General features: G+C 40.5%; 1 protein-coding gene across 1 annotated transcript in view; it reads left to right on the plus strand.

Moving 5' to 3' along the window:
* LOC132869640 (twinfilin-1-like) overlaps window positions 1-11,986 on the plus strand; it is a 34,478-nt gene extending 22,492 nt beyond the window's left edge. The window contains exons 6-9 of the mRNA XM_060902931.1: window positions 5,822-5,947; window positions 6,236-6,386; window positions 9,939-10,060; window positions 10,142-11,986. Coding sequence (XP_060758914.1) covers window positions 5,822-5,947; window positions 6,236-6,386; window positions 9,939-10,060; window positions 10,142-10,309 — 567 coding nt within the window. The 3' untranslated portion in view covers window positions 10,310-11,986. The remainder of the gene's footprint in view (window positions 1-5,821; window positions 5,948-6,235; window positions 6,387-9,938; window positions 10,061-10,141) is intronic.
* Window positions 11,987-14,685: the final 2,699 nt, after the last annotated feature.

Genomic DNA, 14,685 nt, shown 5'->3' on the forward strand with positions numbered 1-14,685 from the left:
TGCGCATGCGCAAAGTCACACACCTCAATCGATGTCTTCGCTGAATAAAATAGTGAAGAACAGAGATTCGTTTGTTTCTTTCTCAGCTGCCTCGCGCGTTTTATACGATTCGACTGAATAAATGACCACCAGAAATACAGACTGTACATTGACAACAAAAAGCACACACACGTTGTTTCATCCGTGCGGAAGCCGAGAGAGGCCCTTCATATAATCCTTTTTTATTATTCACCTTGTTATCCCGAGATAACAACATAATTTAATTCAGGATCTCGAGAAAACAACACAACTAATTCGAGATCTCGAGAAAACAAAACCATTATTTCGAGATCTCGAGAAAACAAAACAATTATTCCGTGATCTCAAGAAAACAAAACAATCATTTCATGATCTCGAGTAAACAGCTGAGAAATGGTTCATTCAGGTGCGCCAAGAGACTTGTGATATGCTGACTTTGGGGCTATTTCTCATTCTGTATAGACGCAACTTTGGTCATTAGAATGTCTGGAATAATCGATCACCTAATAAGGCAATATTTTGATCAGGGGTTGACACAGGGAGAGATTGCATTAAGTCTTTTAATAAGGGATAATTTCAAAATTAGTCCGCGGCACCTCCGCAGAAGACTGGCCCGGCTTCGTCTCTACTGACAGAGATATAGTGATCCAGCTGAAATCATGAAATAATTTTGTTTTCTCGAGATCTCGGAATAATTGTTTTGTTTTCTCGAGATCTCGAAATAACGGATGCCATATATTCTCGGAAGGAAGTTACTCGGTAACCACGGAAACATTTCGCGCACGCGCATTTCAACTACCGTGAAAGAAAACTGCAAACATTTCTCGCTAGTGTGGACAGATGCACTAAACTGTACCGGTATACTTTGTTTCGATACAGTTATTCCACTTTCGTACCGGTATAAGTGTGAACACAGCAATAGTTTGTCTCTGGGGGAAGAGCATTGCATGGCTCAGTGATAGTTTTTGGAAGGCTCCAACTTTTTGTCACTAAAGGCGGGGGACACAAACTTAGTGCATTATATGCGGAAATTTGTAGTAAGAGTTTGTTACACTGCGGGGTCGCAGTGCATTTTGAAACGTGTCATCACTCTAACTGCTGTACGATTTGGTTGCTTGAAACAGAGCGGCAGTGATGACACCAGGACCTTCCTGAAAAGTTCAGAGTGTTTCAATTCGAAGCATTTGCAGTGGCCGAAGGAAAAAAAAAATTGAAAGCCAGAGTGCTCTGAAAAAAGATGCTGGATGCAGCACTTTTTCTCTAGGTGGCCACATGCAGCAGCATATGCTCTGTCCGCATTGGGAACAGTTGAAAAAAGGATCCTAAATACTTCACCCTGCGCGAGCGTCGACACCGTACCTACCACGTAGATTCTACACAGGAGGATAAATCAGACTTGTGGTCATTCATGACTTGTGGATTCGGTAGGGTGTAAATCTGAGGTGGCAAAAGGCCAAATTTCCTTAATCCTTCGTTAACATGGGGAAAATTAGAGAATACACATATGAATCGAAATAAGTGTGTTGGCTTTCATAAATAAAAAAATATACAGCCCCCTGTGAAAGTATTGGAACAGCAAGGACAATTTTTTTTTTTTTTTAAAAGCTATACCCTGAAGACTTTTGGGTTTGCGATCAAAAGATGACCGAGACAGTAAGTCAGAAATTCAGTTTTAATTTCCTCATATTTACATGCTGCGTTGCACAATTAGAACATGACACCTTTTGTTTGAACCCACTCATTTTTCAAGGGATTAAAAATACTGGAAAATATGACTGACAGGTATTTCTTGTTGCCTAGGTGTGCCCTGTTAGCTCGATTGTTTCAATAATTAATAACTCTGAATGAATGTTTACTCTTGGTTTAAGCCCTGGGTTTCACCTGCTTAAAAGGATAAACCAATATGAAGACCAACGAGCTGTTTATGGGACAAAAACGAGCCATTTTGAAGCTGAGGAAAGAGAGAGAATTTATCACAGCCATTGCATTGGACAAGCATTGGGCTTAGCTAGTACAACAATTTGGAACGTCCTGGGGGGGAAGAAACTAACTCTTGGCGTAGTAACAACCAGACATCAAATAGGTTGGCCGAGGAGAAAACAAGCGTTGATGACCGACATTGTTTACCATAGATGCCAATAATTCTGGAGCTGACTGTCGATGTGCTCTTATTTGAACCCATTCCTGGAGCCACATTCAGAGCATGCAGCATATCATGTACATGCTGAAAAATACACATGCAGCTTGTTTTCCTTAAATGACTGTTTTACAAGGACAACCTTAAAGTGCATATTCTGGACCAATTTTTTTTTTTTTTTATATGAAAGAATGTCCCTTTACACACTCATCCAGGAGGGTAATTTTGCACAAGGCCATCTGTCTACAGCAGAAAAAAAATAAAATAACAAAACGCGTCTGGAAAAATACCAAAGGGAGTCTGGTGCCAGATTCGTGACGTTACCTGCGGAAGCGCCAGCAGGCTGCGCGAGCTTTGCACGGTTTCAGTGCACAGCCTGTGTAGACCAAGCGCTCCCATTTCTCTCTCATTGTCCGGTCTTTTGGGAAACGATGAGAACTAATCCCATCAAGACTGGTGTTGCTACACCCTCCTACGATACATCTGTTCACCATTTTAATAATTACGCGATAACGTTGAAGAAATTTGCAGAAACCCACCAGGTCGTTTTCTCATAAACAAACCAGCGCTGACGTAGGATTCAGAGGGAGGCGTCCCACACGCGACGTCACGAAAATCAACGTTTGCCGGGAAATCCAAATGCCAAGTTTTTTCAGAGCAGATGAATTCACCTCAAATGGCTCGATTTCAACTGAATTTTTCTGGTATTGCGCAAGGGAAAAAAAATTGCGCAAAATGTGACCGATATTTGACCAAAGTTTAATATAAAATAGGAGAATTACATTGATCTTGCTCCTGAATTTACCTGCGATATGCACTTTAACAGGCAGAAGATCTCGCTGAGATCAGCAGGGCAGATTATAGTGCGGTAAGCTGTATCTGGGGCAGAGGGAGGCTGCTTTTGTTAAGTAGATAGGCGTCAAAGCAGTTCCACGTCCTGCAGTCTCTGTAATGCTGCATTCCATTTACCTCAGGAGTCTGAGCTTGGAATGACATCACACCCAAGTTGAGCTTGTTCCAGTACACGTCAGAAAACCAATACCAATTTGAGCCATTGTTAGCAATACCAGTTGAGACAATGCATTGTGCTGTATGTTGTGTATACAAACACCGTAGCAATATGTCTACAGATGGAATTTGGACCAGTAGTCTGTGGGTGACTGATATAATGCAGTGGCTCGCATCTTTTTAATTTGTTTATTATTGTTTCCGTTTCTGGTCAAGAGTACGCTGTGCACATTCTGGCTGCTGCTTCTCACCAGAGCTTTTTATTTTTCTCCCCCCCCTTTGTTTTTCTTTTCGTGTTTTTGTTCTTCATTTGAGTGTTTTGTCCGCCGGTTGTGGTGTAGCTCCGGACCCAGTTTTGCGCGTCGGTTCCCTTCAGGCCTTGGTCCACCGTGGGTGATGCCTGTGCTCCTCGCTATGGACTGCAGTGAGCTCGTTGCTCTTTTAACATCGTGGTTGTCCAGTGCGCTGTGCGGTGGTGCTTCTGTGCTCACTTTGTGGCTCCATGGCGTGGTGTTCCAGGTGATGTTGCATGGTGGCATCGCAGTGGCTGTGCAGGCGGTGTGGGACATGCCTTCATGCGCCTTTTGGTGGGACTGTGGGTATCTACACCACTGGAACTACATCCTGACCCTCTTTTGGTGGCCTTTTTTTTGTAATTGTCAAGCAACCTTGGGTGTGAGAAAGATGCTATATAAGTTGAACTTTATTATTATTAATAATAATGCAATACGAATAAGAGAGGGCGGCACGGTGGTGTAGTGGTTAGCACTGTCGCCTCACAGCAAGAAGGTCCTGGGTTCGAGCCCCGGGGCCGGCGAGGGCCTTTCTGTGCGGAGTTTGCATGTTCTCCCCGTGTCCGCGTGGGTTTCCTCCGGGTGCTCCGGTTTCCCCCACAGTCCAGTCCACAGTCCAGTTAGGTTAACTGGTGACTCTAAATTGACCGTAGGTGTGAATGTGAGTGTGAATGGTTGTCTGTGTCTATGTGTCAGCCCTGTGATGACCTGGCGACTTGTCCAGGGTGTACCCCGCCTTTCGCCCGTAGTCAGCTGGGATAGGCTCCAGCTTGCCTGCGACCCTGTAGAAGGATAAAGCGGCTAGAGATAATGAGATGAGACGAATAAGAGAGAAACGCTAATAAACAGTATATTACTACAACTTTCAGTGCGGTTGATGCTCAGAGCAGCCATCTTAGATTTTGAAGTCAGGGTTGGTAAGGTTCCTTCATCTTTCCAAGTTGGAATGACTCCGATGACTTCAGGGGGCATTCAATTGACATTTCCAACTGGGAATTTGGAAAAAAACAACTTCCCAGTGCAAATGAAACACATGCAAAGATTTATATTATGTGTATGATGGGGACAAATACATTATTCAGAGTGAACAGATAAAGTGTTCTAAATGGATACAAATGGAGGCATTGCGTTGCATCTCTACACTCTCAGAAAATAAAGTACATTGTTGTACCTTTTGGGGTACAATGGCTTGTCATTGGGGCAGTACCCTCTAAGGTACTTATTTGTACCCTTTATAATCTGATTGGGAACATACATGTACCTTTTTGGCCCTAAAAAGGTACACAATTACCTTGAGGTCCCTAGGGGGTACATTTGTGTAGACTATACCATGGGCAATGATGAACTGTTACTATTAGAGTTAGGACTTGAGCTCAGCCAAAACTGAGCCAGACACCAAAAAAAGCAACAGGACAAAGGATTTTGTAAGGGATTAGCGGCAGGCTGTCAGGTCGCTCCGTTGTGTGTAGTTGTTGATGTTGATTTTAAAAGTAACTAAGTAAATTACACAGGGAAGTAAGTACTTGTGTCTGAGTGAAAAATACTGTGGCGAGCTCCGTGGAAGAAGAGTCTGGAGACAGAAATCTTAGTTTCTCGGTCGTTAGCCTGTGCTACTTGCTCTCGATAGCAGTGGCTTGACCGCTTTATTAGCATTCGCTAACACTACTGATGAATGCTACACCGGCTGGAAAGTGACTTCACTGCTGCGCTGATGGCGCTGACTAGCGGTTAAGCTCGCGTTGGCCTTTGAGAAGGCGGAGGGCGATTTTCAATTTTTGGTCCCTCACACTATAAATCAAAATCTGATTGGTTAATGCATCTGTCACTTCCTACATAAACATGCGCTGTCATGGCCTTCTGTCCCGGCAATGAAGTCCTAACCAATGAGTGAGCCAGCTCTAAACTCTTCTCAGCCTAGAGACAACAAACAAAAACAATCTCACTGGATAACTCGATTTTAATGTTTTCAGGACAGTAACCCTTTCATTTCTGAAGCAACTTTGATAGAAAATGGGGCCGAATTAGAAGAGAATAATTATTATGAAAGAATGAAACAAATGAAATGGATTAAATATAATATGTGAAATACTGATATGTTTGGGCTGTCTCTGAAAGCCTAGAAGGCCCTGATGGTTCCCCTCTGACCTTGGGGGACAGAAATGGACTTCTACTGTACCCCTGTTTCTGACAGTGTAGTGTCTGGAGGAATAAGCGGAAGTACTTCCTAATGCCATGATGTAAACTGTTCCTTACATGTGTGGTTGGAATAGGAGCAGATTTTTTTTTATGTTGAAATTGTCCTCAAAATTCTTGCCAGCGTAACTGTAGCCAGCATGACGAACTGTGTGCGTGTTGTTTTAAACAGGTACAGACAGACATCCACCTGGACACAAAGCAGCAGACCTTGCAGGGTGTCGCTTTCCCCATGCAAAGAGATGCTATTGAGGCCTTGGAGCAGTTCAGAAAAAGGAGGGTTAACTATGTTCAGCTTGTAAGCATCACCTACTTATTCAGCAAATGCACCACTATCATACATCTGCCTGTATAACGACTTTCACCTTAAATAATCATTTTATAATTTTGACCATGCAATTTGATTATTTGCCTTGAGATGTTGATCAGACCCAAGACTCGATGAACATATTAATATTAGTTATGAGTCAGATGGGTTTTCTGTTGGGCTTCAGGTGTCCATCTAAGCCCATCACTGCCCTCTAGTGGATTCTGACAGGAAGTTATTGTGATGGTGATTAACTTAATGTGCGCGTTCATGTTACAGGAAATTGATTTTCCAAAAGAGTGCATCAAGTTATCCAGCACAGCTCCGACAGAGTTGCGTGACCTGCCCAAAAGGATCCCTAAAGATGCTGCACGGTACCACTTCTTCCTCTACAAACACACACACGAAGGAGACTACCTCGAGTCCACAGGTAATATGTCTGCTGTTTACTTGTATATAATATTTTAATTATTCTATCCACATTCACTGGATATGAGCAATCGTGCGCTCTGATCGGCTACTCTACTAGTAGGATATCAGCTCATATACTGTGAGTAGAGAAAAACAAAATGGCAAAGCGTGTTGCTGAACTAACCAAAGACAAAATAAAAACACTACTCGAAAACAAAACCCCCAAATTTTTCAAGTATCTCATCTCATCTCATTATCTCTAGCCGCTTTATCCTGTTCTACAGGGTCGCAGGCAAGCTGGAGCCTATCCCAGCTGACTACGGGCGGAAGGCGGGGTACACCCTGGACAAGTCGCCAGGTCATCACAGGGCTGACACATAGACACAGACAACCATTCACACTCACATTCACACCTACGGTCAATTTAGAGTCACCAGTTAACCTAACCTGCATGTCTTTGGACTGTGGGGGAAACCGGAGCACCCGGAGGAAACCCACGCGGACACGGGGAGAACATGCAAACTCCGCACAGAAAAGCCCTCGTCGGCCACGGGGCTCGAACCCGGACCTTCTTGCTGTGAGGCAACAGCGCTAACCACTACACCACCGTGCCGCCCCCAATGAATAAATAAATAAATAAAAATGTCCTGTTTCACTCTCCAGCCCAGTTGGTGGCTGTAATACACCTTTAAGTTGGTTTGCCAACTGCCTAAAAACCCTGAAGAAAACCCCAAAAAATGCAAAAAAAAAAAAAGCAACAAAATATGGCATAAAAGTATTTGATGGTAAGAACGTATCTTTTATTTTTCAAGAATTATTATTATAGCATTTTTCACAAACTGGTAGTCATTTCGCCGATTTGTTTACATTCTAAGCGGAAATGATTTTGTCAGACATTTTGTATAAAGATTTTGTTTATTGAATTTGCAAAAAATAAACATGCTCTGTTTCTCAAAATCCAGTGAATGTGGATAGACTAAACAGTTATTCCACTCAATCTCATCGTACATGGCTTATAGCCGACTTGGGGTTACGCCCCTCGTCGGCTATCAGCTCATGTACGGCTCAATTTTGTGGAATACCTGTTATATATAATTAGTTGAAGGCACAATTTGCATATCCAGTTTCTTTCTTTGAGGCATTTGAACTGAATTTCTTTCTTTCATCATTTCAAGTCACAAAAAAGTGATCAATAAGTGTATGGTTTTTGGTTTACATCTCATACAGGAAAATATTTCTTTTTAATTTTGTGAATGTGAACCTAGTTTCCACCTTTCTATAAGGACTTTTTTAGGTTCTTGTAGATTTCTGCATATCCACCCCCCCCCCCCCTTCAGTCACATCATCTTGTTGATGTTTCTTTCCTTTCTGAGCTACAGTGTTCCCTTTTAGTACTGACCTCAATAACAATTCACCCTGTTCATGATTCAGTTCAATTCACAATATTGAGTTCACGATTCAATTTTCCCCATGATATTTTTGATAAATAATTGAAGAAAAATTTATTATCAAAAATGCAACATTTTATTTTCCTGTTATCAGCTTGAATATTCCTTTTGTTAAAAGGGGGGAAAAAGCTTTTAGTTTCTTAATTTTCTGAATAACCAATAATTAATTACCCACATGTGTAAAGGATGGAGTAAACTATAATATCCCATTAACTAAAATGTTCCTTTGATTAAAAATGTAAAATGTTAATAATATAGTTTTTTTCTTCATAAACTTTTTGAGCATTTGTACTCCCTTTATTTGCTGTTCTTTATCTTTCAGCAGTCTGTAAAAAGAGAGCTCCAGTTTCTTATTTAAATCTTTGTACTCAATCACACAGTAGCTCTTTTCCATTTTAGATCTGTTTTTTGTGTGCGTGTTTTCATGACATTACAGCTGCGTTACTTCCACCTACAGTGAAGTCACGTATTCTTGCTATTGTATGTTATTCCACTCTCTGCTGTCTAAACAATGCAATTACAGCTTGGAAAAACTAATTACACAGCTTGATAATCATGGTTCTTTATTTTTAATTTCAACTATCCAAATTGCCAAATTTGTATTGTGATTTATCGCCACACGATACATCTTTACATGCCTAGTGGTATTATTTTGGTGTTTCTTTTCCATGAAAATAAATGGGTAAGCTGTCTAAGAGGCTTTTCACATGCTAATACACAATACAGCTGACTTGCACTCAGTTTCTCTAATATTTAGGTGGTATTCTAATAAATACCAGTTTTTAATGGTATTTTCCAGTTAATATAGACTTTAATAGCTTCATAGATAAATTTTAATGTGGAGGTCAATCCAGTCCCAGAAGAAGCCTTTATTAATCAAATGTAGATTATAGTACAGTGAAATTATCATTTGGAAGCTGTCGTTAACTAACAAAAATATTTTCTAACGTCATAAGGCCAACATGTGATTTGTGTTCAGGTACTCAGGATATGTTGCACGTATACAAGAAGGTATCCAGAAATTCAGACGGGGTCCCTGATCGTTTTCCAGTGTTCATAAAACCATGGTTACATATGCAACTTAACATTCCCAGAAAATTCTGCTAAAAAACCATTGTCCAAAAGTTCCACTCATGAGAGCGGGAATAAAATTAGGAACTTGTGATTATCAGGTAGAATTTATAAATGATACCGATTTCTCTTTTATGCAAATACAGCCCATTCTATAATTGCGGGTACATTTCAAGTGTTGACTCTGTTAGTCATCATCAACTCTTATCATTAAACTGGACAATTCATTAACAGCTTTGACGAAAACAGAGTTGACATTTCCCACCATTTTGTGTCTTAACTCCACATGCTAACTTCAAACTACCTACCACATGGCATGTATAAAAACAGAACATTGTGGATTTTAATCATGTTGTTTTTAAAAAATGAGAGAGATTTACTTGAATATCGCAGTCACAGATTTGACGAATAATTAATTGACTGTTGGTGTATCCTCAAAATTTTGTTCAAATTAACGAGAGAAGGAACATAACATACCTCACTGCCTTTCTGAAGTTTCCTGCCAGAGGAAGTGACATCACTCGGCGCAGGTGTCATGCATGTTATTAAAAGTCTTTGTGGATTTTCTACGGTTTTATAACAGAGTTAACGGAGTTGACAAGAACATTGGAACGGATAAAATATATCTTTTATGACTGAAATTTCACAAAATACAGAAAATAGTCTTTTTATGCAACTGATTTTATAACAGTTAATAGAATAAGCCCCCCAAAAAACAGATTGTTAAACTGAATCACTTCATGTTTATTCAGGCTGAATCTATGAATCAGGAGTCAAAGACAGCCAGTAATGTGGGGGGAGGGAGTCATTTAATTAATGTTTTATGGATAAATTGGGTCTAAAATGTACATCGAGCATTGCTATTGGTGAAAGTTTGTCATAATTTACATTATTGTTCAAAACTGATTCAGTAAAGATTTATTTTGCAGAAAATAACAAAAGGTTTATCTTGGAGACACAAAATGTACCCAGAATTCTAGAATGACCCATATGCATAGTGTTTGTTTTTGTTTTTCCCCCTCTGTATTTAACGCCATTGTGTGTCTTTGCAGTGTTTATATACTCAATGCCTGGTTATAACTGCAGCATTCGGGAGAGGATGTTGTATTCCAGCTGCAAAAACCCTCTCATAGACACGGTGGAAAATAAATTGCAGATTGACATTGCTAAAAAGGTAAAGACCTAGCACGCACAAGCATTTTATAAAATACACCTCGGTTATTGTCCATTTCAAAACCATTTCCCGTTTCTACAGTTGGAGATTGATGATGGTGATGAACTCACCAGTGACTACATGTATGAAGAAGTGCACCCAAAGCAGCACGCGCACAAACAAGCCTTCGCCAAACCCAAGGGTCCCACTGGGAAGAGGGGTGGCCGCAGAATCACGCGGGCTCCAGGGGATGCGGGGGATGATGATTAACACTGTGTATTAATGGTCCACCTTGTGTGATGAACCGTTTTTAGAACTCCTGCTCTACCTTAAAGCCCTTGACTCCCATCTCCATTGACTATGCACAAAGGAAAACGCTACACTAGGATACAACCTGATTGAGCAGCTCATTCAGGGATCTGTGAAATATAACCATGATGCACTAAATGTACTTACACTGCTTAATTTGGAAATTGATTCACTTCTCAGACACGTACTAAACCAACCGTTAGCACGAAGGATGTTTACACGCAGGTGCTCTGAAACTTTCATTCCAGTCCATGACCGAGTTAAAGAATAATTTCTAGAAGACCAAACCATTAGATCCGCTTTCTCATTTCTTCAGAGCGGTGCTTTTGTTTCAAAATAATCGACATCATGTCCTGCCATCTGAACTGAGCTGAGGAGCCTTCTTCCATTGAAGTGAGGTTATTTTAATGAAGGAGGCTCATGAAGTGCCACAAATGACGGAAAAAACATTATTTTTGAAGTGTAGGTATAAATAACAAATTTGTTTTATAATGTGAAGTGCTTTTGAGCTTTGTTTAAAGAAAAAAAAGGGAGGGAATTTACAAAAAAAAAAGTCAGTGGTGTGGATTTTTTTTTTTAATCTCCCGCTGGCCAAAAGGGGGATTAAATAATCCAGGGGGATAATCCAGGGGGATTATGTCGTGGCGATGTCTGTCCGTCCTGGGAAGGATACTCACCTTCTGAAATCAACTCCTCTGACAATTTTTGGAGGAATTTTACGAAACTTGACAGGATGTTTTTTGTTGGTAATGCACATATTGCAGTTTCGTTCAATTCAGTCGCATTTTACCAGAATTATGGCATAGTTGCCAGCGGGGGATATTGTGCTCTCAGAGCACTCTTGTGTCCCCTCCCCCCCCCCCCCCCCCCAATAGGGCAGCATGGTGGTGTAGTGGTTAGCGCTGTCGCCTCACAGCAAGAAGGTCCGGGTTCGAGCCCCGTGGCCGGCGAGGGCCTTTCTGTGTGGAGTTTGCATGTTCTCCCCATGTCCGCGTGGGTTTCCTCCCGGTGCTCCGGTTTCCTCCACAGTCCAAAGACATGCAGGTTAGGTTAACTGGTGACTCTAAATTGACCGTAGGTGTGAATGTGAGTGTGAATGTGTGTATGTGTCAGCCCTGTGATGACCTGGCGACTTGTCCAGGGTGTACCCCACCTTTTGCCCGTAGTCAGCTGGGATAGGCTCCAGCTTGCCTGCGACCCTGTAGAACAGGATAAAGCGGCTAGAGATAATGAGATGAGATTTTTTTCCAAATTACTTTTTACATTCATTGTCCAAGTGATGATAAATTTCTTGAAATTCTATTTTTCTAAGCCTGAGCATTTTGTCCATGTCCAGTCAGATATCATCTGTCTTATCAGCAATCCTTTTTGACTAATGTAATATTTCAAACACACTCCATGACATTTATGTGCATTTTATGTATACATTGTTCAGCATTTCTATGATGAAGGGACAACAAATGCAGAATCCAAAACAGCTCCATCTACTGAATAGACAAACCACTATTATTATTCTACTAGTGTGTTAATGAAGCTTCATTTTAAATACAATGCAATACATTATGTCACATCTCAAGTGTCTGTGTTTTTTAACAAATGAAATTAATGGCATAGGAAGATTAAAATATTTATATCATATTCCTCTATCTCTCTTTTTTTCTTCCCTGGTTGGACAAATTGTATGTATGGAGGTTTAACAAGCAAATTTGGGGAATAATAGGAATATTTCTGTCTTTACTGTTACATTCTTTGAGCAGTATGAGTAGAATGTTAAACTCTGTGATGCAAATGTGTCTTGACATCTTTGACAAATACCAGTGAAACACTTTATTAAGAGCATCACCAAGCAGTCAGTCTGGAGAGCAGTGGGTTGAAAGTTGGTACATGCTCTTGCCTCATTGTTACATGTGCTTGCCATACTGTGTGGACACGTTGGTGTAAAAAAAAAAAAAAGACCAGTTTCAGTTATTAGATGTCAGTTTAGCCAATCTGCATTCTGGAATGTGTGTGAGAGATGGTAGGACACCCATATTGGAGAACATGAGAAACACCAAACACACAGTAACCCAAACTCAGCATCAAACCAGGCCCCCAGGAGCTGTGAGGAGGCAATGTGACCTGCTGCACCAAAGCACCGTCTTGTTTGTATATACCTGTACAGTATCTGGACACACCTACTCACTCATAGGGTTTTCTGTATTGTGACTATTTTCTACATCGTAAAACAATACTGAAGACATCAAAACTATGAAATTATATATGAAACATACACCAATCAGCCATAAGATTAAACCCACTGATAAGTAAAGTGAATAATGCTGATTATCTCATTACAGTGGCACCTGCCAAAGGGTGGGATATATCAGGCAGCAAGAGAACAGTCAGTTCTTGAAGTTGATGTGTTGGAAGCAGGAAAAATGGGCAAGCGTAAGGATTTGAGTGACTTTGACAAGGGCCAAATTGTGATGGCTAGATGACTGGGTCTGAGCATCGAACAAAATGGCACACCTTGTGGGGTGTTCCCGGTATGCATTGGTTAGAACCTACCAAAAGTGGTCCAAGGATCCAAAGGACAACTGGCGAACCAATGACTGGGTCATGGGTGTCGAAGGCTCACTGATTCACATGGGGCACGAAGGCTAGCCCATATGGTCCAATCCCACAGAAGAGCTACTGTAGCACAAACTGCTGAAAAAGTTAATGCTGGTTAAAACAGAAAGGTGTCAGCATTAACTTTTTCAGCGGTCAATGACCCTGTCATCGGTTCACCAGTTGTCCTTCCTTGGACCACTTTTGGTAGATACTAACCACTGCATACTGGGAACACCACACAAGATGTGCCATTTTGTTCGATGCTCAGACCCAGTCATTTAGCCATCGCAATTTGGCCTTTGTCAAAGTCACTCAGATCCTTACGCTTGCCCATTTTTCCTGCTTCCAACACATCAACTTCAAGAACTGACTGTTTTCTTCTCTCGCTGCCTAATATATCTCACCCCTTGACAGGTGCTGCTGTAATGAGATAATCAATGTAATTCACTTCACTTGTCAGTGGGTTTAATGTTATGGCTGGTCGGTGTATATGGAATTATGTTTGATATTTTAGATTCTTCAAAGTAGCCAGCATTTACCTCAATGACGCTTTGCACACTATTGGCATGATCTTATCCAGCTTCATGAGGTTGTCACCTGGAATGCTTTTCAGTTAACAGGTGTGCCTCCTCAAAAGTTAATTAGTGGACAAATTTCTTACCTTCTTAATGCATTTGAAATTAAACAATAAATAACACAGTAAATAGCCCTATTCAACAACTGTAGTAGTCCATATTATGCCAAGAACCACTCAAGTAAAGAGAAATGACATCCATCATCACTTTAAGACGCGAAGTGACTTTTAATTCATGAAAAGAAAGAAAAAAATATTGAATTTGAAGGCATGTCCAAACTTTTGACTGGTGCTGTGCATTAAGTAGAATGACATTTAAATTTATTATGGACTGAAAATGTAACAATCAGTATTTTACGTAACGTGCAAACTGCATGTGCTCTTGCTGGTTCTGTGTGTTTTTATAGTGCATAATCATGCCATGTAGTGTAGTAATGACTATAGTAGTCATTTTATGAATTTTTTATTGCCATTGAAAGCAAAATGTTGCGTGACCTGAAATATAAATAAAGTTCAGGCTGGAAAAGCTGACAGCACCAGGTATACTAAAATGGTCTCCCATCCAAGTAATAACCAGGTTCGACTGCACTTGGCTTCCAAGGGTGGGTGTTCACAGGGTGGTATAGGTATAAGCAAAATACTAACAGCAAAACAGTATTTATAGTGTATGATGAACTAAAAGCCTTCAGATGGCACCATGCACTTGTTTGATTCACTGCCATATCAAAAGAGTAAACAGTCTATCCTCCAAAAGTACATTTCCAGCCATTTGCACACATTCAGCCACAAGATTTATGTATTCCCCTGTGTATATTTACAATGCTTCATATTTATATAATTGACAAGTACAGTAAAACATTTCAATATAGCTTTAAAATATCAGATTTCACATTCATAAAGCGAGATCATTTTTACTTAAATCATTTCCTACTTCCAAATGCTTTAACCTCGACAAAATCTTTTTCAAGATAAACCTGGAAGAATATCCCACATCATTTAATTACAATAGACAAGTTGTATTTTGTTGTTCTCATTTCTACTTCAGTGGAAATGGGATCTTGAAATTGCTTAGGTTTAGTGTACACGTCGTCATAGTAGTTAGACAAGGGTCATTTCTCGCTCAATTTTCAAGATATTTGGACGAAACTTGGTGTGCATATGGAGACCATCT

The sequence above is a fragment of the Neoarius graeffei genome, chromosome 21, assembly GCF_027579695.1.
Source record: "Neoarius graeffei isolate fNeoGra1 chromosome 21, fNeoGra1.pri, whole genome shotgun sequence".
In the NCBI taxonomy this organism is placed as follows: Eukaryota; Metazoa; Chordata; class Actinopteri; order Siluriformes; family Ariidae; genus Neoarius; species Neoarius graeffei.